The sequence below is a fragment of the Ramularia collo-cygni genome (assembly GCF_900074925.1).
Source record: "Ramularia collo-cygni strain URUG2 genome assembly, contig: RCC_scaffold01, whole genome shotgun sequence".
Classification (NCBI taxonomy): domain Eukaryota; kingdom Fungi; phylum Ascomycota; class Dothideomycetes; order Mycosphaerellales; family Mycosphaerellaceae; genus Ramularia; species Ramularia collo-cygni.
This window is the reverse complement of record NW_019716255.1, coordinates 3,918,162-3,945,703: the sequence shown is the minus strand read 5'-3', so window position 1 is coordinate 3,945,703 and position 27,542 is coordinate 3,918,162. Positions and strand designations below refer to the sequence as shown.

Below are 27,542 nucleotides of genomic sequence, written 5' to 3'. Positions count from 1 at the left end.
GGCAGAATTAATAAAGAATAAGCGAGATAATAAAATTATCGACTAATAGTAACCCGACTTAATAGTTAATAGGCCTAGGTTTAGTCTTTAGTGTTCACCGGCGCCGACAAAGTCCGTCTGCTGAATTCCATCGTGCTCCAAGCCCTCTCGCAAGCGAATCGTCCATTCGCGCTGGTGGTTGCTGATTTTGCGCAACACGTCGCTCGAAACGTGTCTTTCGGAGTAAACGTCGTCCAAGATCTCCTGGAAGATCTGACACAAGGCATGGCAAGAGGAATACCTATGATTATTGGTTGCTGCACCACATAGCTGGCTGCTTGCTGGTTTCCTCCCCAGACTGGTGCTGATGTAACCATCCAGAACACGTACCACCTTCCACAGTCTCTGGCGGACGATGCGCTGTTCGATGGGGARAAAATGAATGTGCGATATCGTCGCGGTGAAGTCCTAATACATATGCGGCGCGGGTCGCGAGGCCGGTGTACATGAATGCGGCATCGCGTCGAGCTGCGGTGAGAAGGTACATTGCAATCAACATGTAGGCTTGAATGGCCGTAGTACTTGGCTGCTCGGAGTAGTGGCAGGCTACCAGATAGCGGCCGTACGCGAAGTACTTGTCGGCAAGAGAATCCTTGTCTGTAGGATCCGCCTGTGCAGCGATGGCGAAGATGAGGAAGTAAATGGTGTCCTGATCACGATGCTGCTCATGGCCTGTTGGTGCCGTGGCCCAATGCTCAAGAGATCGTTCCAGGTCCACTTCGTCGAAGAGATCGAGGAAGCTTGTGGTGACCCAGAGGAAGGTCTGGATGAGGTTTCTTGCCTCGTCTAGACTTGGCTTGGGGGGGGTCCCCTTTTGATCAAATATGTCGTCCATTGCGCGGGCCCTTGGGGAGCGGGTTCCGACATGTCATGTTGCAGGCGATCGTTGACGAAATCGCAATCGCCAACCACATTCTGAGCAAGGCTTCGGATATCCTCCAGTAGGGACGAATCGGCGCTATCGCCCAGATAGATCAGCTCGCCAACGGCACTCGTCCGCGTGCGCGACTCGTTGGCGACTTTCGTGTTCCAACTATCCGGAGACCCGGTGTGATGGGTTGGGGACCATGCGCAAGCGGCAGGGAAAGGTGGGGGTACCAGGTCGGGTGGTGGGCTCGCCACTGTTTCCTGGGGTTGGACCTCCTCAGGTGTTGTAGGCTCACTACTTTCGCCGCCCATGGTGGCGTCGATGCTGCTGCTCTGTTGGCTGCCACTTTTACGGCGCCTATGGGTAAGGATAGGACTGCTTGGAGTGGTATGGGTCGAGGACACGTGACATGACCCTGGTACACGGCGCTGTAGACAGCGAGCGCATGGCACCTGGCCGGAGCATCTCTCCTTGCGACGGGCGCAGTTGCCACACGCTCGAAGACATCGTCGACGATCGATCGCTCTCCTTAACGGGCTTGGTGGGCATCGCGCCTCGAATGAAGATAAGGTATTGTAAAACGCTGTCCACTCAATTATGGAACTTGGAAGTGCAGGCTTACCTACCTTACCTATACCTATATAGCTACCGTACCTTCGCCGCCGAATTGCGGGGTTTCTCCGAAGGGAACCGGGACAATCCATCCATACGCCAGCATCCACCAGCTATGCACATGCATAAGGGGAACAATAATGTGGACTGCTAGCTGTCTCCCTCTCGGCCGCTGAACGTCAGTCGAGCTTGACCCCTTCCAATTTTGTCTCCATTGTTCCCCATGCTAGCGCTTGGAACACACCCCTAAAAGGGCATAAATCTCGCTGAAATTAAACTAGAATTTTCTTTGTATCTATACAAGTAAGACCTAATCTTCTAAGTTCTATATTGCGACAAACGTGAAAAGAGGGTGCTACCCAAACCCTAACCCTAGACCACGGAGGAGGGCATAAAAAGGAGGCAGACTGCTAGCCTATGTATCCTCCCAGACCATTTCTCCACGTCGCGGAACGTCACACTTGGCAGTTTGCCGAGACTCTGTACGGTATGGGGTTGCTGCCGAATGGCGGCGGTTGGTTTGGTCAAAACTCCTGTAAATCTCTCGGATGTTGCACTAATGTACTTCGTACAGGATCTAGGCTCCCAGAATCTACGTACTTATATAATCTATGCATAGCCCACCGATTACGAGAAACTGAAAAGGCAAGCAAGCTGTAGGGCTTGTACGAAACCAAACAGATAGCAAGATGAAGGAACAGGGGGTAAACACATCTACAGAGGCACACAACTTGGAATCTCACTTCAACCAATTTGTTCTTTACATGGTGCCTAGTCTAGTAGAGAAGCAGTGCAATTATTTTGCAACCTTGGGTAGGTATCAGTCCAGCAGAGAAGCAGTGTAGCTATTAACCACCTCCTTGGGTATCAAAGACATGTCCATCTTGCTGCAGAGCTGGTACAGCTTTTCCACTTCTTCCTTCCGTGGCGCCGGCATTGGTTGCCGCATCAATGGCGATTCAATCAAGCCTCGAAGCCAACACGCAGTCTTGTATCGAACATGAAGCCGACCAAAGGTTTGGTAAATGTACTCGTGAAGCTCCGCAAGACCATCCTTCCACCAGATTCTACGAGCAAGCTCAATATCCCCCCCTTTCCCATGCGGCAATGTGCTTTACCATCGGCTCAAGAGCATAATTGAAGGACCCGGTGACGGTGCCGTCAAAATGACCCATGGCAAGGTTTTCGTGGAAGAGGACTGCCGTTGCTCCTAGGATGGCGACATGGCGGTCGAGCGATCGGATGCTCCGGCTGATCTTCCGGTTGCCTTCATAGTTGTACACCATCTTCCAACCAACGACTTGAGGATACTTCTCCAAGATCGCCATCGTTGCTTCGACTGGTAGACCAACGCCGTAGGCAGCCGTTGGAGCAGCAGTGGGGTGAATGAGAATTGGCAGGTGAGGAACGGCCTTTGTGACAGCACCAATGCTGCTATCGGCAAAAACTTCCGGGTACCGAACAGGATCCCAAGATGTGGTGATGTCCATGGCACCGATTGGGGGCATCAGGAAGAGACCATCGACTTTGAGATCGGAAGCTTTCCGGGCCATCTCGACAAGTCCCTTTGTCGTGTTGGCAAAGATGCCGGTATACACTGGCAAAGCTCCTTTAACTTCTTCCAAAGTTATCTTCATAACCAAAAGTTGCTCTTCTGGAGTCATGTAGAATACTTCCCCAGCTTCTGGGTTGACGATGAGAGCCAGCCGAGGTGTGCTCTTTTGCTTCTCCAGAAAGTATCTGATGAGATTCCGAAGGCCTTGTTCATCAATCGACTCATCTGCGTGGAGTGGTAAAACCATGGCGATGTAGAGCCGGTCATATTGCTTGGAATCGGATGACGCCATGTTTGCGACTTGGAAACGAACCAGGCGGTTCGGAGGGAACTGGGTACGATATCGCGGGTTGTGACAGGGTGTTGTTTCCTGGGTTTGGAGACTGCGACGCCTGGGTGTTGCAGACGCTTTGAATAGCTCGAAGTCGCCCTTGTGATCCGGATGGAATTCCCGATGGCTCGGAAACAGGGGCATCACGACATCCTTTACCCGAAATCTCGGCCTGCGAGCTTTTCGCATTACCGGATGAGCCATGATGTGATGGATCCTCAAAAGGGTTCCTTGCAGGGTAGCCTGTAATTGGATCACGTTATCCGGGGTTGACAGTCGGCTCCGGATCGGATGTGAGGGATGTTCAACGATATTCCAAGGGTAATAGGGGTCGGGTTTGGACGGACATCACCTTATTACTCTCATGTAATCATGCGTGGGAAATGGCACAATTGTCTTCTCCCACAAGCACACAAATAGGTGGACGTCGCAATGTGATGGAGGCTGGTGATTGGGAATGTTGTCAGTCAATTTGAATTTTCACAAACTCGAAAACTCGATGTACTTCTACAGCATCTTGCCACAACCAAAGGTCTTTCCAAATTCTCGCAGCTATAACAGTCCCTATTAGTCGGGATGGTTTCCTGAGCTAGCTCAAAGCTTGAGCTAGACGGAACGCCGACACAATTCATGTGAACAGAGCGACCTTTCGGCGTGGTACAATGCTAAACATTATCAAAGTTTCTGGGCCCTAGATTTCTTGAGGTACAAGGTTTGGACATTGCAGAATGATTGCAAGCCACTGACTCCGCTCTCTGAGCCCATTCCACTCTGCTTATGGCCAGTAAGGGACGCGAATGGGTTCATTGCAAAGTGTGCATTGACCCATACATACGCTTCCAGCTTGCAGCTGTTGTGCAATTCGATTGGCTTGCCCGAGATCACTACCCCAGACAGAAGCCCCGAGACCATAAAGCGAATCGTTGGCGCGGTCTACAACCTCTTCTTCTGTTTTCCACGAAAAGAGAGGAACTATTGGTCCTGTAGATATCGCAGACAAATCAGCGTTGGGATCATGCGAACAGGTGACCGTTTCTGCTTACCGAATGGCTCCTCGGTTCCAATCTTGGCCCCCTTTTGGTGGCATCTCCACAACTGTTGGACTGATGAAATATCCCTTGTAACTCTCCAAGTCATCGCCGAAAAAGCACTTGAAACCTTTGCTCTTCGACTCGGCCAAGAATTCTCTGACCTTCTCAAGCTGCATCTTGTTCTGGACAGGTCCGATGAAGGCGGTCTCGTCCGCGCGCCGCTACCCACCTTCAAAGATTGAACAAATTTGACGAAGGCGTCTCTGAACTTGGCGTAAATGTCCTCATGAACATAAATAAATTCGCTTAATTGCAAGACAAAGCTGTCCAGAATTCAGAAAAGCAATAGTCGCAATCTGTGGCTTTGTCAGACGTATCTCACGGCCATGGCTGAGACTCAACACAAACTTGTGGAATTATTGCTTCCATGTCAGCACTCGGGCAAACGATGGCTGGGTCCATCCCGCCTCTGTCTTGCGGGTCAGCATTTTCAACGAAATCTTCACCATGGAAGAACTTACAGTTCCAACGTTACTCTTTTCAGTGATTTACTTGCACTGGCCATGACTCTTTTACCTGTTTGCGTTGATCCAGTAAAACTAATCTTGGAGATGCCAGAGTGCGCTGTTAGCCAGGGTCCCAGATCATCGTCGCCACTCAAACATTCATTGCACTACWCCCGGCGGAAAGATCTTTGCCGCGAGCTCGACAAGCTTGAGCCCGCAGTAGGGTGTGAAGGGCGATGGCTTCAGAATCACCACATTGCCGCTCAAGATGGAGAGAGCAATCTTTCCACAGGCAAGATGTATGGGAAAATTCCAAGGGACAATGGCTGCGACAACGCCAAGGGGAACGTATCGAATGATGACCTGTTTCTCATCATCTTCATCCAGGATCTGGTCCTTCAGCTCTAACTTGGCGAGGCCCCGCATCCAATCTACAGCGCTGGCTATCTCGACCTTACTGAACGGAATCTGCAAATGAATAGGTCAGCCTGATACGCACAAAGGAAAATCAAACGACACMGGGGTTATTACAGATTTTCCTTGTTCTTTTGTCAGGAGTTCTGCAAAACTGATCGGACAGGTGCTCCAATGCGTCGGAGAACTCCCCTAGCCGCTGTCGGCGCTCGGCACGTGAAGTGTGGGCCCACTGCTTGAAAGCCACTTGACCAGCCGAAACGGCAGCGTCTACATCTTCCGGTCTTGAAATTGGTACAGGAGGGTTTTGTTCCTCGGTCGCGGGATTTATTCCGCTCCGAGAAAAAGGGGTTGCTTGAAGCTCTCCGTTGACGACGTTGAGGTACGATCCAAACACATCGATTATCGGTGCTGCAGTCATGTTGCAAGTGTGATAAAAGGGGGTGTTCTGTCGGGCAACAGAAGAGACGCACGAGTTGAAAAGTCCTAATCGGGAAGTTTTATAAGGCTAAACAGCTTCGGCCCAGCCGAGCTGTCGGGAGCCGGATCCTATGGCTGATCGGATAGCGGGTGTCCAGGTAATATTGCATGAGCGAATGCAATGCAATACATCAGAAGTTCCAATTCTACTTTACAAGTTGTGCATTCTTCCTATTCGCGACCTTAAATTGGAAACCATCACAGCAATATTCCCTCCTTCATGGGCATTATGGAGACACCAAGCTTCTTGCACGACCAAGTGGACGATGCTGCGAGTCAAGGGATAGGAACAGCGTTTGTGCCCAAGAAATTACGGATTGTGATGGTTGGATGCGGGTGAGTATAGACAATGTGTATGTTGATGCAGAGCTGACGTGGTCAGGGTGGCCGGCATCCAGTTCGCACACGATGTCCAAACAAAGCTGACCAACGTCGAGCTTGACCTATATGACAAGAATTCAGGCCTCGGCGGGACTTGGTACGAGAATAGATACCCAGGGTGAGCAAGTTTAATTGTCCTACTGTTGCCATGCACCGCAGTGAATAACAAACAGTACGATCAGATGTGCATGTGACATTCCCGCTCACACATATCAATACTCGTGGGAGCCTAACCCTCGCTGGTCCAAGTTCTTTGCACCATCTTCCGAGATTCGAACTTATCTTGAGGATGTCACGGACAAACATGAATTGCGTCAGTACATGCACTTCAACCACAAGATTGTTGAAGCAAAGTGGCAGGAAAGCTCAGCCACTTTGGATCTTAGTTATCGAAGATACTACGAGCCCCGGGCCTCCTGAACTCATCAGCAGGGAGTGTGATGTTTTTGTATATGGTGGGGGAGTCCTTAACAATTGGAAATGGCCAGATATCGAGGGACTCGACACTTTCAAGGGCAAGCTCATGCACACAGCTGCTTGGGACGAATCGGTTGACCTTTCCGCAAAGAAAGTTGCTGTGATTGGCAATAGTGCCAGCGCTGTTCAATGTGTTGCAACCATACAACCATGTCAGTAATCATTCCCAGGCTCGACAGATTGAGAGGATTTACTAATGTCGCTCGCATGTGGGTTACAGCTGTCGAGAAATTGTACAACTACATGCGAACGCCTACGTGGATGATCCCACACCTCTTCTCTGATGGAAAGGTTCAGTCCGAATGTTTGTTTTTTTGCATCATTCCCTTAACAGTCGAACATGATGAATGACTGACTTTTTACCACCCAAAGATCCCCCCGAAATGATTGAGCGCTTCGTCAACGACCCGCAATACTATTACGAGTATCGCAAAGATCTTGAGGTGAAACTAGCCACTGGGTTCCGGGCAATGTTCAACGGGTCTCGTTTTCGCCCGATGCTTCGGCAAGCAACGCTCGAACACATGGCGAAGCAGATGCCCGATAAGAAGCTCTTGGCCTTGATGACTCCAGAGTTCGAGCTTGGATGCAGGCGCTACACTCCCGGTGACCACTACCTGAAAGCTCTACAGCAGCCGAACGTTGAGGTGAAGACTTCTTCCATTGTCCGATTCGTGGAGCACGGAATTATTACCCAAGACGCTTGCTCGGACGAAGTTGACGTGATCGTCTGTGCTACGGGTTTTGATACTACGTACAGATCTCGATTCCCAATCATCGGACGAGAGGGTTACGCTCTCAACGAAAATTTTGGCAACCCAGRTCTAACAGAGAGCTACCTGGGCGTATCCGTTGCACGATTCCCCAATTTTTTCCGGTGGGCATTGAAATCGGAATCTCTCCCACCTCTCTGACTTTTCAACCACTGATGGGCGGCACAGGATTCTCGATGCCGAACTTTCCCGTCGTCGGGTCTGCAGTTCCTGGATACGAGATTGCAAGCGATTATATTATTCGTGTCATTGACCGTCTTCAGTGCGACGGCCTCAAATCGGTCTGTATCAAAGAGTCCGCGCAAGTCGAGCTCAACAAATGGGTACAGTCTCGTATGCCCAAGATGGTTTTCAGCGCCGAGTGCAAATCCTGGTGTAAGCAAAATAAAACATGGCCAAAATGAATTGACGTTTGTTCTGTGTGTTAATCAAGAACCGTCTTCACAGGGAAGTTTCCCAACGGCAAAATCGTGGTGCCGTGGCCAGGAACATATCTGCACTATGCTCAAGCTGCGAGGATCGTTAGGTGGGAAGATTATGACCTGGCGTTCAAAGWCCCAGAGCAAAAGTATGCCAGCTTCGGGAATGGTATCTCGAGCGATGGAATCGGTTCTGACAACATTCCGTGGTTGCCTGTACCCTCGTTTATGAATGAGAGTATGAGGTAGCTCGAACTCCATTGTTTAGATCAATTCTTCAACGATACTATCTTTTTGACTCTTGTTCGCATTGACACTAGCGTAGATGACTTTGAAAATACGAGTTATTGGGAGACGAGGGTAGTAAGGCTCTTTGAACCAGAGTGGTGGACAGGAATGCGCACATTATTCACGTACTACGACTCGCAGATACCGGGTGTGATTGCAGATTACATTCTGTGGAGTTGATTCCACCCCTTCAAAAGATCAAGCGACACATACCTATCCAGATTCAGGACTTTGCGCTGAACTTCCGCTCCTCCAAGTCTACCAAAAGWCCCGATTGGACTACAACACCTTTACATACACTGTACAAGGGCTTGTCCGGGTTGTGCAGCTTCATCTCGTACTCTCGAAGGAGATGAGCCACGGACTTGTGCATGGCTAGAAGCGCCAAGTTCTTCCCAATACATGTCCTTGACCCCCCGCCAAAAGTAGAAGAGGGCTCGCTCCATGTTTTTCAGCTGGGATTCGGAGCTCTCGAGCCAGCGCTCGGGGATGAAGGCATCTGGGTCTTGGAAAAAGTCGGGGTGCCGCTGCGATGCCCAGGCGTTGACACCGACCACGGTTCCTTCGGGATAGAATCTTCCGCAGATGGTAGCGCCACCTGGGGGGAACGTGTCTTTCGAGGCACTGCCCAACAGATGGATGAAGGCGCATTCCTTCCTTGATGCAAGCACAAAGGTATGGCAAGTGAGTGGTCACTTCTCGGTATGTTATGTGGTCGCTGAGACTTCCCCGCGGCGTCTGCATCGTCAATTTCTTGACGAGCCTTTCCAAGCTTGACGGGATTGCGCATCAGGTTATCGAATACAGATCTTAGAGAGATGGACTGGGTGTCGGAGCCGGCGAACACATTCGTGGAAAGATGCACCAAAAGATCACTTTTGGACATTTTATTTGGATCTTCCCGGTGGATTGTCAACCAGCGCGCCAGCATATCTTGCCCCTTTGCTTTTGGCTGTCCGACACCGGAAGAACATTTTTCCGTCGCGGTAGTGGTGCTAGATGATGCTGCCAGTCGGGTTTCGATAGCGCGCATCGTGAACTGTAGGACGTGGTTCCGCTGTTCGATCTGAGGGAAGAGCATGCGGAAGTATCGATTCCCGAAAAGTAGATGGTTGAGCTCCGGGATTTGTCCAATAATGTTTCCGTACGACAACTGCCCAATGATGGATGCCAAAACTCCGTCCAAGTCTCTTCCTTCACGGAGGAACCCAAGCTTCTTTGAAAAGGATATCTCGCCCGTCGCATCAAAGGCAAAAAAACTGCATCCACTGTCCTAGATCCACGGTTTCTTTCTTCTCAGTTCTATCTCGCAGCTGGCTCAGTAGTAGCGTGATACATGAATCAATGCGATCCTCCATCTCGAGCACAGAAGTCATGCTGTATGCGTTGGCTACAGTTTTCTTCATATTACGATGGTACACGGGGTCTCGTGCCGAGAACAGGCTGTCCACAGCCTCATTGTCTACCAAGGACTTTTGAACGCTGTAAAACTCAGTCTGTTTCAATGGCGGATTAGATCAGCGACGGGGAACATGATATTCGGCAACCGACCTTCAGGAATGTCGATGTTAAACCATAGATATCTGCTATGGCCGCAGGATGAGCGAATATTACGTGTTTAGGTCCAGTACGGACAACGTCTCCATACTTTCGGTGCAAGTGGATGGCGACAAGATGAGTCTCGCCAGCCCACGCATCATACAATTTCCAGAGCCGAGTATATTTCGCGAAAGCTGGTCCAGGGATCGAGGAAAGGCCGTTCTTGAAACGATTCGATAGTATTCGAAGAAGCAGCAGGCCGAGGAGAATGGAGGCTACAAGTTGCGTAGGAGAAAGAGTGTGCCAAGAGGATAGAGGGATTGATGATAGGATAGTCATGTTGCAAATGCGTGAGAGAAGAATCGCAGACAAAACAGAAATGGCAACAGTGCTGATGGGCGACGAGACATATTAAACCCAACTGTCAAGTTTTCCACATAGTCGATGTGGAAATTGTGCTATTGTCATCGGAAATAGTTCATAGCCGACCGGCAGCTGGGCGCTTGCTACCTACCACCCGCTACCCGAAGCTAGGTTCGAACTGGAACCCTGTCCCCGAAGTGAATACCAAGACATTAGTGGAAGTTCAAGAGTATTCGGATACCAGTGGCAGCTGAAGCCATAAATAGCTCTGTTGAATATCCTACTCACTTCTGGCTAACAGCGACGAGATGGCGACCGACATCAAACTTGGCAAGGTCCACGGCCTCTACGACACTATTAACCCATCTACGAAGCTGCAAAATGCCGCCAAGGGTAAAGTGGTTCTTATAACCGGAGCCGGCCGTGGTAAGTATCCAATGAACATCCCATCTTGGGATTCCGATGATTGAGCGATATAACAGGTATTGGACAGGCGACCGCGATAGCTTTTGCGGCAGCTTCCGTTTCCAGCCTCATCTTATGCGCGCTGGAAGATGCGGAGCTTAAAGAGACCGAAATCTTGGTCGAATCCATATCACAAGACATCAAAATATTCAGCAGAGCGTTGAATGCGTCCGACGATACCGCTGTCTCTAGTTTCGTTGCGGATGCAGCAGCTTGGGCCGGAGGCAACATCGACGTGCTATGTTGCATTGCAGGTGTCAGTCCACCACAACAATCCATTGTTGAGAGTGACCCGGAACGTTGGTGGAAGGGACTGGAAGTCCACCTCAATGGCACTTACCTGTTCGCACATTATGTCTTACCGCTGATGCGAGAAAAGAAACAGGGCCATGTTATCTTTGCTTCTTCATCGATCATACTTGGAAAACACCAAGATGCGTCCAGCTATTCCGTGGGAAAGTTAGGGGTTGCCCACCTGGYCGAGTTGCTACACGAGGAAATGCACGCAGACGGCATCCGCGTGTTTGCCGTCCATCCCGGTGGAATTCTTACTCGACTGCTCACTGACATGGAAAATACCGAGAATGCTGCATGGGCAGTCAAGGCATCGAAGATCATCCGACCTATGTTGAACGACGACATCACACTTCCAGGCAATAGTTGCGTCTTTCTGAGCACTGGGAAACTAGACTTTATGAGCGGTAGATTTGTTGATTTCACTGTTGGCATGGACCAGCTGCTGCAGAACCAGGACGCTATTGAGCAGAATAATCTGTTCAAGATCAATATCAGTGCCAACTGGAACTTGACGGGCGGCGCTCGACCTTTTTATTGATTTGAAATGAAGAATGTATGTGAGCAGCGAATGACACAAGCAACAAATCCAATTACCTTGCCAATCAATCAATCTCAAGCTCTTTGACGGCTTTCGATTCCGTGCTGCTTCCTCCGACAGGAAGGATAGCAAGGCCAGCGGGGTTACAGAAACGTGGAACTTTCCGCTGGTGGATCCGATGACATCGAGGAGGAGACCTTCAGCGGACTCTCTTAACTGCCTTGGCCGGAAAGCGTGTATGGGTCAGCAGCCTTGTTATCCAAAGACGAAAACGGCATTGCTAGATCACTCAATCCAAGTGACCGCAGATAGCTTCGTTACCAGGAGCATCGCTGCTTAGAAGTTCGACGAATATCTACAAGACTCCGACACAGACACGGACAATGCTTCTCTTCCACGCTCCCGTAGATGGATATGGGTTTGCAAGCTTCAGCAGTGCCCAAAGCATGGTACCGGGTGGACAAGCAAGACAAACTTCCTGCTCCACTTGTTTGAAAGCGCGGTTCATCAAGACGACGATTTGATGAAGAGTCGGACTGGCAGGCGCCAGATCTGCGAACAATGGAGAGAAGAAAGGGCTTTTGACTTGAGCGATATGCCGCGAGGATTTCACTGGGCGTCAACGCAATCGATCGATCTTTCTGATTATTCAGAGACGGCCCATGATCAGAATAGCCAGCGCAGAGATGAAGCAAACGGTCGTTGATTGATGTGAAGGGCGGGGATGCTTGTACTGGCTGCATATGAATTTTCTATACGATTTTGTGATGGCGGCGAGTCCGACTTGTCTATGAGTGGTAGATACATTTCTTTTCAAATTCCTACTGTAGCATGCTAATAGTCCGACCTGTTTGGCATTTGTTTGTTAAACGACATCGACCTTGCTTTGTTGCACACAATCTCCGCGACAGAGGTTCGAATGCAAATAGATTGTTGATAGTTCTAGGCGTCAGCCTTCTCTAGCTCTTTATCTATCATATCAAGTCTCTTTCCATAACTATTACCTTCGCTAACGGAAACCACTCCATATTAGTAGCTTACGTACAAATCGTAAAGCAAGGCCCTGGAAGCTATCGTTGCCGAGCTAAGAGAAAAGGGCTTCGCCTCCGTGGTCTAGCTAACTATAGGATTGTATTATGTTCACGACCTGTCTACCTCCTAGCTTATGGTATTCAAGCAAAATGTAGGGACGCATAAGATACAAGGGTCCTCGTTAGCGTGTCGGCATGTGACGCCAAGGCCCGTGCTTTCCAGAGTTTTTGTCTCGACAACTTAAGCTTCAAGCTTCGATCCTCGTCATCGAAACAACAGACAACAATCACAAGTCTTCTCAACACCACTAATTGAGCGCTTCAAAACAACAGACAACAACCGCAAGGCTTCTCAATCGACCACCAATCGAACGCTTCTCTGCGTTGCACGTTTCTGCTTCCTAATCAACATCTACCCGGCTGCTATCTGACAACACGAGTCGACACGCATCCGCGCGCCACATTCAGTCAATCGAAAGCCTCAACTTGAGTCGAGTCACCGCCAAGATCGCTCATTTCATCTCATCATACAGTCAATCACCCACTTCCACCCAGCGATCATGGCTCTCAAAATTGACTTCAAGACTCTCGACTCTCGGATCCAATACCTCGCCCAGGAACTCCAAGACATGATCCTCGACTCTTTGCTATCGATGCCACTTCAAGCCAACACCGCCACCATCAACGGCTCCTACAAACCCCCCCTCGCACTCCACCTGTCCCAGAACCTGCGCGCCGAATTCGCCCCGAAATTCTACGGAGGCGTCGCCTTCGACGTGGAAGCACCACTTGAACCCACGTGGGAAGGCGGCATTGAGACGAATAATTTCAAGTTCTGGGTAGACGGCCTCGATCCCGCGCATCGTTCCCTTCTTAAGACTGTCAAATTTACACTTTCATACGCAGTTGGCCTGAGAGGTGAGGAACATGTCAGCGCCGGCTACCTGCGCCACGAATTGGATTTCGGACCTCGAATGTGTTGGTCTCCCGCCAAGATTCGAAGGTGGAAATTGCCCCATGTGATGATCCTACTCAACTTCATGGTACGCGCTGGGGATGGGGTTATGTGGGAAGAGAAGACTGTTGCTGTGAAGGGAGGGCAGGATTTCGATGAGGATGATCCGAATGCTGTGGTAAGTAAAGCTCTTCTTTTGGTCTTTTCCATGATGACCGGGAAGGTTGGTTCTCACTGACTTTGTTCTCTCATAGCTGATGATGGAAACGGTGTCAACTCGTACGATCGCGCAGGATGTCGCGCAGGAGATCGAGGAGGATCTCAAGGAGAGAACGAAGCCTTCGAGGGCGAGGTGGGACGTGATATTCAAAAACWCATAGACAGCACCATCCTTTGTGTTCCCTGTCTGAGTTACGTCGAGCGCTATGACCTCTGCCTCATCAAGCCTCGMATCGATATATCCCATTTCCGTAGAAATGAAAATTTTTCAGGCATCGCTTCGAGCTTATCATTCCTTCTCATTGAACAAGTAGTAGGTAGAATAAGTCCCCGTAGAACTACCGACATACTGCTATGACTTCCTAGTCGACAGACGACAGAGCTGTCAATGTGGCTTTCTCCAAAAAGGCGAGCTCCTTCACAAGGTCACCCCGTAGTCCAGCGGGCGATTCTAATGATAAGGACTCATGGAGAGGTCTCCATTACCTTCAACCGCGGAGACAATGCCGAGAGAGAAATCTCAATAACAGTGCGATGGGACTATTAAGCCTTTCGATCTGTTAGAAAACCCTCAAACTGAATAGCTATGATGACCAGAGTATTTCATAGAAGCTCCTAGCTTTCCTTATCTGTGCATGCCTTATCCTCTTTTCTCAGTCCGAGTGTTCGTTAAATGTAACCGCTCATTGAAACGTTCTTTGGATCGTTGCAGTTTATAATAGCTGGCTTCAACGCCAGAGATGAAACGTTCCCACTCCTTCAAAGTGCTCTGACTTCTGACGTCTCGATTCCGTAGCGACATGGTAACTCACGAGCTCGATTCCCAGGACCAGAGGTCTTCCTATCCTCCCTTAGGAGCTTTAAGTATGTTTAAGCTTGTCGTGAAGGAGTGCCGAGAACTAATTAATTCACCGTAGAACGCGATCTTGAGATTTAAAATTCCGGCCCTTGAAAATACCATCCYAATCTACCCAAACGTAGGGTTACGCACGAGGGACACGCCTATCGCCGCCGGAATGGAGTATCTGCGCTCCAAAGAAGCTAGTGTACGCTCAGACGAAAGTCCGCGTCCTAAGAGCGACGAGAACCGTTAAGAGTGTACTGGCCGAAGCTTCTAGAACATTGCAACTGGATGTCGGAGGTCATCATGACTCAACTCATGGTATCTGAAATGGACTCTGAAGTGCTACACACATCTATCCGTTTTTGGCGTCGGGATGGAGACGGCGTGCGGTTTGGTGTGCTGTACCGCGGAGATCGAAGTCTTTTTGTGGTTGATTAGATGTTACGGCAGAAGRGCGTGGAACTCCTCAAGGCAGAGCTTCATTTGTAGAGGTGGRGCTGGCTGGGACTTGAGCATGGTCTATCTCCTACTCAGATCGTTGAACGCGCTAGTTCCTTAGCTCCGCAGAGGCATCCTGCCTGCCCTACGAATGTAGATATAGGCAGGCGCAAGTCTCGGAAGGCGCGCATGAGAAGGAGGTAGAGCATGGTATGGCCTTTGCGAAGGGTCATTGATTGTATGATGTCACATCACGCCCATTAACATTCAGGCCATCTCATCCGTGTCTGCATATAATACCTACCGCTCGCTGTCCACTCACAGGCAACATCCAGTATTTGTTGGTGGAATTTTCGATCTGGATCACATGAAAGCTTGGCAAAGCGGGCACTAAGCCGGACTCTGACCTCTTGTTTGTTACCTACTCCACAAGCCCCACGTCTCCAAACTTTGTCCTTGCGCGCGCCACGACAACTTCCTCWCATCTTCGAAACTCCCGCGAGTGTCTAGCCATTGAGTCTGGCCAACATGACGAATCAGCTCCGCACCATGGGCGTCCCGCCATCCAAGAAGAGCTTCAGGGCTACCATGCGCGCGCAAATCAACAGCAAATCCGCCCGCAAAGTCATCAAAAAGTTGCTCGACGTCGGTCCACTACACAGGGTGTTTCTCGGCCACTCCAACTGGGTGCAAGCAAACGAGGACAAAAGGCTCGACAGAAACATCTCGGCCCTTCCACAAGAACTTCAAGACATGGTTCTGGACTTCACTCTTGCCGCTGCACTGCCCGAGAAGAAAACCATCTGCATCGTCGATGGTCACTATCATCTGGACGCAACCACACAAGATGATCCAGCCGGTGTTGTCCTGATCAGTCCTGCATATCCATTGTACAAGCCGCCGACTGCCCTTCACATCAACCGTAAGATCCGCGCGAGGTTTGCTGAGTCATACTACGCCGACACCACGTTTTTCATCCCTGAAACTCTTACCCTGCGACGGCCGTATTATGTAGAGGGACCCGCATACATCTCATTCAAGAAATTCGTGACTTCACTCACTCTGGAGCATCGACGGATGATTGGGACTGTCAAGCATACYCTCGAAGAGCCCGCCTACACCAAAGATGACAGTTTCTTCGTCAGGCCATTTTCGCTTGAATATTTCGCGAGTGCGATGGTTTTGAACGCAACAGGGATCTTACCGCAATACCCACGACTGCAAAATCGTCTCTGGGACGTGGCCCTGACTAAATTTGCATTGTTGGGGATCAAGAAACTGGATGGTCAAAAGYAGATGGTGTGGCACCGGTTGGATGGGACGATCGTGCCGTGACCTATGTGCGACATATGGGTGTTGTTCTATGATGAGGGAAGGCGTTTTGAACGGCAATGCGAAGACTGATGGAGTCATGTGGAGCGCGAACTTTGCAGCTAGATCTGAAGGGAGATCATAAGACTTCGCCTCTTTCCGGCTCAGTCAAGATGTCTTTCTTCCCTTTACGTGCATCCGTTCATACCGCTACAGGAGTCAGACCAGCGCATGTCAGTCAGCGTGGATCTCCGCGTAGCTGTTAGAAGCTCGGCGAGAGATACCCTTCGATCTAACTTGAAAAGACTTCACCGAAATGCTACTTCGGAGGATCCAAAAGCGGTTTGAACTGTCTTTCTCGACATGTGGACTTGACATGGACAGTTGCGAAGTGTCGGACGTAGCGAGATCCTGCGCGGGAGAGAACTGTAGTCACCCTGAAGGGTACTGGACAGGACCCGCAGCTTCCAATAGATGTAGAGGAAGGAGTGGTGGAGCAACTGCGTGTATTACAGTGGACCTTACTTCATYGAGAACTCTGTGCATTACATCAACAACACGCTTTATCCACCATCCACAACTTTTCTCATTCTGATATGCTCTACGATTACTAATAGATACTCCATCGCATTGACCAAAGTACAGCCCCAGTCGTGCATACAGGAATCTGAGCGGGAAGTCCGATCCAATCTGCGTGAATTGTCGACAGAATGGATTGCGTACATTGCATGAAGACCACCCTGTCACTTTAGCGTTTTTCCTGTATACGGGCCACACTCTGTAAAAGCATGATGAGAACCATGCGAGTGGTGTACCTTATTTTGCCTATTTGGGAAGGGCGGGGTTCGATACGAAGCGAGGCTAAAGTATTCGTCCCCCCGCACGTTAGCTTTATCTTATGTACCACCAACTTCCTCCAGCAAAAGTTGGAAGACATCACAGAGCGAAATGAGTCCAGTACGATTGGCATCTAGAAGACTGCGTGTGACCGTCCGTACCAATGGCTTCTCCGTACATCGTACCTTTGCTACCACAGCCATCAACCGCAGCAATATCCAGGAGTTAAGCATAGCAGACCGCATGAGCATGAAAGGCAAAACAGTACTCGTAACAGGCGGAGGCCGTGGAATTGGATTCGCAATCACAAAAGCCATCGCCCAAATGGGAGGCAATGTTGCCGTAATCGACAATCTTCCAGAACCAGTTGAAGAATTCCACACTCTAGCGAAAAGATTCGGAACCACCGCCACCTATCATCTCGGCGATGTCACAAACCAGACGTCTCTAGAATCTGCATTCAACGAAGCAGTGACCTCTGCCGGCGAAATCCACGGCTGTGTAGCTGCAGCCGGAATCGTAATAGACAAACCCTTCTTCAATCACCAATGGGAAGAAAGCCAGAAGATCCTAGCAGTCAACACAATGGGAACATTCTGGACCGTGAAACTTGCAGCCCAACACATGGCCCAACATAAAAAAGGTGGATCCCTAGTCATGATAGCAAGCATTGCAGCCCAAGGCACCAAAATCCCCCAGCAGAATGTTTCAATCTACAACATGAGCAAAGCTGCTGTAAAAGGACTTGCAGGTCCTTTGGCTGTTGAGATTGCCCCGCATAAGATTCGTGTCAATACTATAAGTCCGGGGGTGATTCTTTCGCCTATGACGAATGCTTTGAAGGTGGATTATCCGGAGTTACTGCATATATTTGAGAATGCTGCGCCGGCGCTGAGGATTGGTGTTCCTGAGGTATGCTGATTGATATAGATTTGAGAGGATGAACTGACATTCAAAAGGACTTGACGCCTGCGGTTGTATATCTTTTGAGTGACGCCGCTTCGTTCACAACGGGAACTGACATTGTCATATCTGGTGGGATTCATGCTGGGACTTCCATGGAATGGACGAAGCGATCGATGGTATAAGAAGTTTGTGGCGGAAAGTTGGGAGTGGTGCATGCGAACCGAATTTATACATTGGTGTTTCCTGTTTGACCTATTGGAAAGTCAGATTAGATCATACACCCTTGAACTCCCATCAAATAGAGCCATGAAATTTTTCCCTAAGTGCACATCATCAATCATGCTTTGTCACATCTCCCCAGTCCTCGAATCCGGCATCCTCTCCATCTCTGTCCAGAAGGTACTTAAACCGCATGTTGAGTCTATTCTGACTGAGAATGAATTCTGGAACATCTTCGTTGTTCTCGACCTTGTCGTAGATCTCATTAGGTCGACCAAAGAGATCCTTGCCATTTCGAACACGGTCAATCATAGTTTGGGCATCCCGATTTGCTTCAGTGTTCAAGCCTGCATGGGAGAAGCTCGCCATWTTGGTCCGCATCTCAGCCACAGTTGCGAAGCAGCTAGAGCAATGCCACCCAGCATTCCAAAGGGTAGCTCTACTACGCCATCTTCGAAAAGAGGCGATAGGAGCCCAGCCGCCATCCATCAATCCCTGTCGTAGATCATTTGGTAGGAGAGTATCGGGACCTTGGTATGTCGTAACATCTGGATGCGTCCATTGRGGTCCTCTATGCTTCCACTGGAAAGAGTAGTAGTAGAACTCGGTCCGAAGGGTAAGCCTTGCGGGGATGTCACAATATCTTAGAAGCTGCATGGCACCAGGTCTGATGACCTCATCCATATCGCTCACGATCAGAACATCTCCGTGTTGCGCTTCATATCGTGTTCCGACCAGTCCAGGGAAGACTTCGGTAAACATCGAATTCCGGAACCAATCTTCATGATCCCAGATTCGATCGCTGTGGACTGGATCATGGACAATTCGGTGGATGATCTTGTGGTGGAAGTCCCTGAAGTTGTCCCAATTTTCCTGCAGATACAACGGCTTCTGCTTACTGGTGAAGGTTGTAGGAGCCTCCACAACAATGAAGTAGTCCACAAAAGGGGACAAGGTTCGCAGTCTTATCTCGAGCCAGTCGAGTTCGGTGGAAAGGAGGATCAGATCATAGACCTTTCTGTTCTCATCCTTGTAGAAAGAGAACCCATGCTGTTTACAAATTGAACGAGCTTCATTTATTCCCAGACGAGCGTCATCATCTTGTGAGAGGTCCGCGGAGTAGTTGACCAAGTCGGCGGAGAGATAGTGGTCCTTACTTCCAGTCCAGAATCGCAGGAAAAGAGCTAAAAGAACGACGGCAGCCAGGCCTTGAAGGATAGTCTTTTGATTGCGAGAGAGACTCCGATTCATCAGCTGCATCGCTGCAGCTCAGAGCATGTGCTGTTCAAAACAGCATCAGGGATGAAAGTGTCAAGAGTCTCTCCGCGGGAAATCCTGGTTGCGCCACGTCGCGTTCTAAAAGCGGATACGCTAAGATCGGACCAATAGGCAGCTTCCGATCCAGACCCCCTTTCCAACTGCCGAGTTCCGCTGCAGGTACTCTATCGCAGACAATGACATCAAGTCTACATTATACCAACCCGTGCCAGCCTCTACGTGGACAGAACAGCATCAATATCTGTGGTCTCTTTATCACTCGATGCCGAGAAGACACTGAGGCAGCAGCTCACGTAGGGACGCCATGTACAACAGTCAGGTATCGAGCAGACTTGTCCGTCATATCCAGGAGAGCTCGCTTCATATGGGCTATCGTATTATTTGGAGCGCTATCTAAGTCTCAATGTCGACCTCACCTCTTGCTAATGAGCTCAGCAAAAGACCGCTGACCCTGCCACGACAGTTCCGACACATCCTCTTGCTAGTCGTATTATTAGAGACCACATAAGACATCATTTATCCGAATGATTCGAGTATGTCACTTCGCTTCTACCGCAGTGCTGGTATTTCGCTGTTCTGTCGGGAGCATTTCACTGGTTCCGAATCGGGCAATATGAAAGGCATAGCCGATACGAAGATTAAGCATCGTGTACATACGCCCGTAGTGTCAAACATCGTCAACAAACACCACTTGGGAAGTCGGTCTCACATACGCTTGTTGCACACCCTCGATTTCCTCACCACCAGAGGGCCTACCCAAGGTTGGGATTTCCCGAGATGTACAGGAGATAACATTGATATACTTACGGATTTGAACAAGGTCTAGAATTGAAAGACAAAAAGATTTCTAAGTTAGGATGTATCAGACTCGCAGCGTTGGCTGTAGCAGTACATCGCTTGTCTTTCTCCCGGATCTCTAATGTCCCTTTCATCTCGCAGCACACATCCCTTTCGCCGGGCTACCTTGAGCTCCACCTCTTTGCTTCCATATGAAGTCGCGGAGCTCTCCTAGAAGAAGGAGGAGACGAGAGCTAGGCGCGCGCTGCGCGTTTGTCGAGCGCGATATGACTGTGGGACGATCAATGGGGTGGTATGGTGTTGATGTTATGATTACGCATAATGCTGATGAATTTGAGGTGATGTATTGCCTGGTGTCAGATTGTTGATGATTTTGTTCCATGGCCGTGGGGTGAAGCCCAGGAGTCGGATGTACCACTAGTGCGACTGCCAAGCTCGTCTTCATTCACTCGATCTTACGCAAGTGTAGACTGTATTTGTGTCTTTATCAGCCGTCTAACTTTTGAATCAATCATTTAATCCGTAGGGACTTCCCTGTAGGTCCCAGCTAGACGGTACATCGTTGTTGCCGTGTTCTAAAATTAGGCCTGGAAGTCAGAGAAGGAGCGCCTGAGAAGGAGGTAGTGCCGGCTGAATGAGACCTGCACTTTCCGACTCCAGAGATACGCTACTGAGCATACCGACATGTTCAGCAAGCAATACACTGAGTTTATTACTACCATGTTCTCGATTTGACTGATCCAAAGTTGAGAGCCCGGTACCGCGACCTGTCTTGTCACGCCTCGAGAAACACTTGGCGACCCCAAGTCTGCGGAACAAAAAGGGCCGTAGTGCTCCCTTCAAGAACATCAGCTTGCATCTCTACATTCGTGATCACCGTCGGTCAAAGAACGGCACCAAGCCGCCATGTCTGCCACTATCAATCCGCAGAAACTCGACGGAGAGCCTATGACACTTCTCCGTCTACCGCAAGAGCTTTTAGACATGATCATTGAGGTCAATACCAAACACCAGGTCCCTTCCCAACAAACAGCACTAACCGTCTTCCCAGGCCACCTTCAAAGACACGACCGTTACTCTCAACAGGGACAATCTGCGCCCTCGCTCCCCAGACGACCTCGTCTCAGAGCGGAATGCTGGCCTTCTCCTTACATGCAAGACTCTTTACAAGCATGCCAAAGAACCATACTACAAGCTTTCCAAATTCGAAGCACTCGCAGCTACCGATCTCCGCCACTGGCTTGCGACTCTGAAGCGGAATGGTGTTGCAGAGCGTAGCCTCATCACAAGTCTTGACTGTTCCTTCTCTTCGGCCTTGGAAGCGCATTTCGATGGGTGGCCTTTCTGTATTAGGTTCCACCAGATCAAAGACCACAGCAAGCTTATGTGCCTCCTGATGGAGACGCAGGATTATTTGGACAAGCTTACCCAGCGTTTGATGGCGGAAGACTACGATGTTGGCTTGGATGCTTTGCGAGGCAGTGCTGAGTATCTGGGCTATGGGATACGGGATGTGATTCCGACGCAGATGTCGATAACGTGGTAGCTTTTCGTGATGGTAAATGTGCGATCAAGGCTTGGCTCGCGGGAGGGAGTTTGCGAATGACTATGTGGAACCGCTGGAACTGCGGCAAAGTATGATCAGTCGAAGTCAGGGAGAGATGGGATAGGACTTACGAGGTGGGTTTCAGAATCCGGTTCATCACATAGACGTGGATAGTACTTAATCTCTACCGTTTTCTTCAATCTTTCACCCGCCACGTGGTAACTCCAAATCCCACACCCTGTTTGATCCGGAGAAGGTAGAAGATGATCAGTCATCCCATTCCGCAAGCATCCGTCAATTGTCGAGGGCTACACTTAATCTTCGCTCCCGTATCCCAGCTTGACTCTCCACCGACAACAACAACAACACCACCACCATCAAAATCATGACATCTAATCCACCCGCTGCTCCAACGTTGCTCACGATTCCTACCGAGTTACGCCTGATGATTTTCGAGTTCACTTTCAGCAACACCATCGTCGACATCAGCCGCTGCTACAGAACCAACGCCAACTCCGGCCGAATCGAACATAGCGAACGGATCGAAAACACCGTCGTGGGATGTAACGCAGKCCTCCTCCTCACCTGCAAGGTCTTGAACAAAGAAGCCACCAAGCCATACTTCCGCCACTCAATTTTCCACGCGCGCGATAGTGAAGACATCACAGCGTGGCTGGATAATCTGCGAGCGCACAACAAGATCAGCAATGCGCATTTCGTCAGAGAGATCCAGTGTGGTGGACTGATGCTGTATCGGAGCTTTATTTGGGGCTTGTATTATATCCCGGGCGACTTTATCATACTTGATCATTGTTGGATCTCTCAGATGACCACCAAGAGACTATGTGTTGCTATCCACAAGGGAAAAATCCAGTTCGAGTGGGATAAGCCTGATTTCTCCTTTCAGGATTACGGGATTCATGACGGGGTGCTGAGAGGTGCTACTGTTGAGGAGACTGGCCGAGAGGAGAAGTGGGAACTCGCCGGCCAGAGGTCTCTGGTGGAGCTGAGAGTTGGGAGAGGAACCTGGATTCACGGACGATAAACGATCATCGCCACCTGTTACGAATTATCTCTTAGCGGACTTGGCACATGCTTGATCTGACCAAGTACCTGCTGGAGTGGTGTTGATGGGACCAGAGATCGAAGCGCCGCACTCAAAGAGAAAAAGAGAGAGGTTGTTGTGGATGGTGGATAATGTGTGCATGTTGATGTAATGTACAGAGTTCACAATGAAGTAAGATCCACCGTAACACACGCAGTTGCTCCACCACTCCTTCCTCTCAAAGATTTCGGCAAGAACCACATTTTGAACTGCGCACTACCTTATGCGCGACTTCCCGAGTTATGAGCGCCGATACGAAGCCAAGCTGAGATATGAACCGAGGGCATGAATTGAGCAAATAAATCCGAGGCGTACGTAATTAGCATCAACATTATCAAAATCAGCGAGGCTTGTCACTCACACACCCTCCTTCTCACTCTTTCCGCCCTCCATCCCATGTAGCGATACCCAACTACAAATTCGTTCCCAAAATCTAATTCCAGAAACCTGCAACACTCGTAGCCCATGGTAATATTGCTCAAGTTGCATTCCTTTTCACTCCAGAAATACAACATCACATCCGATGACTTTTGGCTTTTGCTTCAGCTCATATGCCAAAGATGATCCGCGCAAAGTATCTTGAAGTCCAGCACCCGCCATCGATGCATTCCTTGTCCACATATATCTCCATTCTAAACTTCCGGAGTCCAGTGATGAGACATCCTTGCACGACCAAGCCCGATAAAAGAGAGCACCAGAACCCCATTCAAGCCGGTCTCCCTCTGAGTCTCATCGTGAGCATGATCAACGGTCTCATCCTTCCCGATTCGCTCAACTTGCATAGGAATACCACTACGGTGCCCATGTATATATCTAGAGATCCGAGAAGGGATCCCGCAAGCTTCTTTATAGTCTGCTCGGTGTGCGTGTAAGAATCGCGGGTAGCTGGCGAGTATTGCAGTCTCGTACAAGAATATACGTTCCCCTCTCACGATCGCGAAGGGCGCTCGTGCAGAGGCGCTCATCCGCAACTAAGTTGACGAGGCCGACGGGCGAATCTTCTTGTGGTAGCGAGTCTCCACGGCCTGAACAGTCCGTCCACCTCCCACTAGAGTGGCGATTGATTTCCAGTCCATTTTGAGCACTTCTCTGGCATGTACCAGCACTCGAGTCTCTTYAGCAGTCCAAGGCTTACGTTCTGACAGCTCGCCCGGTGACCAAGTCGGATTTTCCACCAAATTGTAGGATCGCCTCACATTAAACGGTGTCCTTTGCAGCGACACTCCTATCTCTTTCCAGRACATTCCTTCGCTGAGCATGGATTTAATACTCAAAAACTCTGCATCGGTCAGACGCCGATCCGGTTGTATGTATTCTGCTCTCGGAACCCCCCTGCGGASCATCTCAGCCGCAAACTTTTGCTGCACAGCTTGCGGCTCTCGTCCGATTGCTGTTGCAATTGTGCGAAACGTTTTACCTGCTTGCCGTTCCCTGACCAGATATTGCGTTTCCGTGGTTGAGAATGGACGACTGTGAAAGCGCGTTAGCACATGGATAGCCGGTGGCGTCCTCGACAGAGAAGAGATTGTTTGCAGTTCAATCTTTTGTCCAATATGTAGAATCTTGACCACCAGAAACATACCTTTCTCTTCGAACGTAAATTTGCGAAGACTTGCGCGGTCGTTGTAGACTCCTGTAGCGCTGAGCTATGGAAGCGACAGTGCGCCCCATGACAGCAGCAATTTGATGATAATACCTTCCTTGCTTCCGTTGTTGGAAAATGAAGTCATCGTCTTCTTTCGAGTACGGCTTGCGCTGTCGCTTGCTTCCGCTGCAAACACACCTTGATGTCTCTTTCAGATCTACGGTCTTGGTATCTGTATGAGAAAGCCGGCGATAATGCTGCATGCAATTCATCGCCAGTCGAGGGCGGTGTGCCCAGCATGTCCAGCTTGTTCGCATGATGACGTTGCGTCTTCTGGGATGAAGACTCATCCGAGCCATCGACACAGATGCCGTCGAAAAGGTTCGGGCACCTTTGGGATGATCGGGGTGCTGCACATCCGAGCTGGTCTTCGTCGCGGCGTGTCGGTCGCGAAGAAGGTAGTGGTGCTGTCRTAATATCGTGCAGGATCTGTGAGGCATAGCTGCCGCCACATTTTTCCATGGAAGCTTGCGTATTGTACGCAGCTCCCATAGCTGCCGATCCTCCTCGAGCGTGAAGCTCCTCCTCGGAAGGAGCGATCTGCCCAGCTCCAGTTTCAGATCGCCATATCGTGATGCCAAGGCTGGTACAGACCGGCCCGGTATGTGATTTGCTATTTCGTCCCACGATAGTCTCTCCTGCTCGCGCAGCGAAAGCAATCTGTCAAGCTCCTCCTGCGAAAACTTGCGAGGATGATGGATTCTGTCAGGTTTGCCTTCAAGATGCACCTCCGAGTAGCGTTTTCCGACGGAACACTTGCTTCTGTTCAGATCCCGCGAAATCTCTTCCCAGGAGAGGTGGAGATGATTCCGTGCGTGGAGGAGGCGCTTGGTCTCCTCTTCATTCCACCTGCGAGGTTTTCGTGGAGCAGGACCCATATATCTACCATATTGCGCTCTTGCATTGGAAGCCGGCTTTCCGAGGAGCGTTCCGATTTCGCGCCACGGTTTGCCAGCGCGCCTCATTGTCGTGATCTCGTCAACCTGAGCGCTTGTGAGAGGCTTAAGAGATCGCACCTCGCCTGAGCCATTCTTTCTACTCCACCTTTGGAATGCCGATCCAACCTGAAAGCGTCAGTCAGCGATTGAACTAACCATGACGCGTTGCAGTAAAGCCCGCGCGTCAGTCGAGACTCGTCCATCCATCTTCGAGTGCTGACGTGCGGCCTTGCAGCCCTTGATTCTCTAGGTAAGGTAGGTATGCTATCTTATCTTACCGATCCCGTCGTTCTATTCCCTAGGGCCATGGCGATTTGTGGGTAGGTGTTGCCTGATTTCCTCAGGCGGATGATTGTGTCGAGTTCCTCTTGCGAGATTCTCTTCCTCTTCAATGGAACGAAAGAGCGTCGAGTCTGAGAAAAGCGGCGGAAGACTGACATGACTCGAATTCCGTCCATTCGCATGGCATCGGCACATGGACTTGCCATCCAGGGCATGACTGCACGCATGTTGTTGGTGTTTTCACGCAACATTAGGTATTGATTCCACTTTCACGTGAGATATGGTAACCTGTCGGGACTTTGGGGACTCCGTAAACTAAACCTGTGGGATTCACGACTTTTGGCCAGCTTTCATTTCAGGTGGAGAAGAGAGACTCCGGCATCGTTCCCTAAGGGCCCGGTCTTATCAATCTCCTCGACGACGCGGGCACCTCTTTACTGCCATCTTGCAATGACTGACTCAACAAACATCCTCCACGTCCCCGACCTCACCCTCCCTCTCTCCCAAACCACTCAAAAGAGTCCTTCCAAACAACTCCAACAACATCTGGAAGCAGAGCCCACTCAGAGCAGCATCATACCTTCCCTTGCTCAACTCGTCTCGAATGAAAGCATGCTGTGCCMACGCAGGCTCATAGAAGCTAAACACCGTTCCCGACTCATGGAGCGTTTTGCGAATGTGATCCCTTCCCTCGGGCGGAACGTGATTGTCTCTCTTGCCAAAGATCATCACAGTCTCCCCACGAATCTCTCCCTTCGCAGCCCGTTGCAGACTGTCGTCACCGCCCTTTCCTAGACTTCCAGCATGGATGTCAGTTGCAAAGTAGCACACAGAAGCTCTGACACGTTTGTCGAAGGCAGCGCGGAAAGCGAGGTGGCCGCCGAGACACATGCCTGTCGCTCCAATCCGCCCGTTGCAGGTGGAAAGTTGGGTCAGGAAGTCTATGGAAAGAGTGGCGTCTTCGTCGTATGCGGAAACTTGCTTCTCAACCTTCCACGCATTCCCGGCGTCGGTCCCGGGGCCATCATAGGCCAGAGCTTCGGGGCCCGTGAACTCGTGATACGAAGAAGGTGCAGCTACTATGTAGCCATGAGAGGCGATTTGACGGGCGAAGCGGGCTACAGGGCCGGTCACTGTCGCAGAGGTTAAATCTTCAGACCCGGTATAGAGCGAGAGCTTTTGTTCACGAGTGACCGAAAAGATCGGCATGAGATAGTTCATGTTTCGGGAAGGTGTGAGTATAAGATGATGTGAAATTGTTTGGGGGCTTGTCCTGAAATGCGTGAGGGATAGATAACACAGGGGCGTCTCACCTTGATAGATTTCGCTGAACAGCACGACTCCCGGGAACGTCGCTCTGGGATAGTTCGGAATGGAGGGATGAAAGATAAAGATTCCTACCTTTTGTGATCAGCCTCTACTGCAGAAGGCTGGAAAACAATGAGGTGGTGGAGAGAAGCATACGCATATCACCGCCATGCTGAGTGGGCACGTCCTTGTGGGACTCTTGAACGAGCATTGTGATGACAAGTGGCACTTGTTTTTGGTATACTCGCGGCGAATTGGTTGTATTGATGGTCCAACTTTCACGCTTCCATTCAGGTGTGTTTGGGTTGTGTTGAAGTGAGGTTGAGAAGTGGTGGAGAATGGAAGAAGGTTCATTGTTGCCGCTCCCGGTCGAAGCTCGGCAGATTTGGCCCCGCCACCCATGACTGTCATGTCTCTCGCTTCACGATGACAACATCACATCACCGCCCTCGGGTCGTTGTTGTCAGCGCGGAATAGCTTCAAACATTCACTCACCGGATCGAACC

The 27,542-nt window shown here is 50.1% G+C and overlaps 11 protein-coding genes; 5 read left to right on the top strand and 6 right to left on the bottom strand.

Annotated features, from left to right (window-relative positions):
* Positions 1 to 87: 87 nt before the first annotated feature.
* On the bottom strand, positions 88 to 1,218 carry RCC_01287 (uncharacterized protein; the record flags this gene model as incomplete). XM_023766556.1 has 4 exons in its annotated part: positions 88 to 252; positions 370 to 399; positions 455 to 850; positions 949 to 1,218. The coding sequence occupies 4 exons, from the start codon at positions 1,216 to 1,218 to the stop codon at positions 88 to 90; spliced, it is 861 nt and encodes a 286-aa protein (XP_023622324.1).
* A 1,380-nt stretch (positions 1,219 to 2,598) lies between these two features.
* RCC_01286 (uncharacterized protein) lies at positions 2,599 to 3,366 on the bottom strand (the record flags this gene model as incomplete). The annotated part of the gene is made up of 1 exon (XM_023766555.1): positions 2,599 to 3,366. The coding sequence occupies one exon, from the start codon at positions 3,364 to 3,366 to the stop codon at positions 2,599 to 2,601; it is 768 nt and encodes a 255-aa protein (XP_023622323.1).
* Positions 3,367 to 4,720: 1,354 nt separating this feature from the next.
* Positions 4,721 to 5,001, bottom strand: RCC_12190 (uncharacterized protein; the record flags this gene model as incomplete). XM_023766554.1 has 3 exons in its annotated part: positions 4,721 to 4,792; positions 4,845 to 4,905; positions 4,958 to 5,001. 3 exons carry the CDS (start codon positions 4,999 to 5,001, stop codon positions 4,721 to 4,723), a joined length of 177 nt encoding a protein of 58 aa, XP_023622322.1.
* A 5,383-nt stretch (positions 5,002 to 10,384) lies between these two features.
* RCC_01284 (uncharacterized protein) lies at positions 10,385 to 11,376 on the top strand (the record flags this gene model as incomplete). XM_023766553.1 has 2 exons in its annotated part: positions 10,385 to 10,502; positions 10,559 to 11,376. The coding sequence occupies 2 exons, from the start codon at positions 10,385 to 10,387 to the stop codon at positions 11,374 to 11,376; spliced, it is 936 nt and encodes a 311-aa protein (XP_023622321.1).
* A 1,591-nt stretch (positions 11,377 to 12,967) lies between these two features.
* On the top strand, positions 12,968 to 13,742 carry RCC_01283 (uncharacterized protein; the record flags this gene model as incomplete). XM_023766552.1 has 2 exons in its annotated part: positions 12,968 to 13,540; positions 13,617 to 13,742. The coding sequence occupies 2 exons, from the start codon at positions 12,968 to 12,970 to the stop codon at positions 13,740 to 13,742; spliced, it is 699 nt and encodes a 232-aa protein (XP_023622320.1).
* Positions 13,743 to 15,391: 1,649 nt separating this feature from the next.
* On the top strand, positions 15,392 to 16,198 carry RCC_01282 (uncharacterized protein; the record flags this gene model as incomplete). The annotated part of the gene is made up of 1 exon (XM_023766551.1): positions 15,392 to 16,198. One exon carries the CDS (start codon positions 15,392 to 15,394, stop codon positions 16,196 to 16,198), a length of 807 nt encoding a protein of 268 aa, XP_023622319.1.
* Positions 16,199 to 18,250: 2,052 nt separating this feature from the next.
* RCC_01281 (related to beta-1,4-mannosyl-glycoprotein 4-beta-N-acetylglucosaminyltransferase) lies at positions 18,251 to 19,396 on the bottom strand (the record flags this gene model as incomplete). Its single annotated transcript, XM_023766550.1, has 1 exon — positions 18,251 to 19,396. The coding sequence occupies one exon, from the start codon at positions 19,394 to 19,396 to the stop codon at positions 18,251 to 18,253; it is 1,146 nt and encodes a 381-aa protein (XP_023622318.1).
* Positions 19,397 to 21,118: 1,722 nt separating this feature from the next.
* On the top strand, positions 21,119 to 21,758 carry RCC_01280 (uncharacterized protein; the record flags this gene model as incomplete). XM_023766549.1 has 2 exons in its annotated part: positions 21,119 to 21,208; positions 21,264 to 21,758. 2 exons carry the CDS (start codon positions 21,119 to 21,121, stop codon positions 21,756 to 21,758), a joined length of 585 nt encoding a protein of 194 aa, XP_023622317.1.
* A 385-nt stretch (positions 21,759 to 22,143) lies between these two features.
* Positions 22,144 to 22,803, top strand: RCC_01279 (uncharacterized protein; the record flags this gene model as incomplete). The annotated part of the gene is made up of 1 exon (XM_023766548.1): positions 22,144 to 22,803. The coding sequence occupies one exon, from the start codon at positions 22,144 to 22,146 to the stop codon at positions 22,801 to 22,803; it is 660 nt and encodes a 219-aa protein (XP_023622316.1).
* Positions 22,804 to 23,834: 1,031 nt separating this feature from the next.
* RCC_12150 (uncharacterized protein) lies at positions 23,835 to 25,943 on the bottom strand (the record flags this gene model as incomplete). XM_023766547.1 has 3 exons in its annotated part: positions 23,835 to 24,333; positions 24,446 to 25,572; positions 25,725 to 25,943. 3 exons carry the CDS (start codon positions 25,941 to 25,943, stop codon positions 23,835 to 23,837), a joined length of 1,845 nt encoding a protein of 614 aa, XP_023622315.1.
* A 244-nt stretch (positions 25,944 to 26,187) lies between these two features.
* Positions 26,188 to 27,247, bottom strand: RCC_12149 (probable dienelactone hydrolase family protein; the record flags this gene model as incomplete). XM_023766546.1 has 3 exons in its annotated part: positions 26,188 to 26,861; positions 27,042 to 27,125; positions 27,193 to 27,247. 3 exons carry the CDS (start codon positions 27,245 to 27,247, stop codon positions 26,188 to 26,190), a joined length of 813 nt encoding a protein of 270 aa, XP_023622314.1.
* Positions 27,248 to 27,542: the final 295 nt, after the last annotated feature.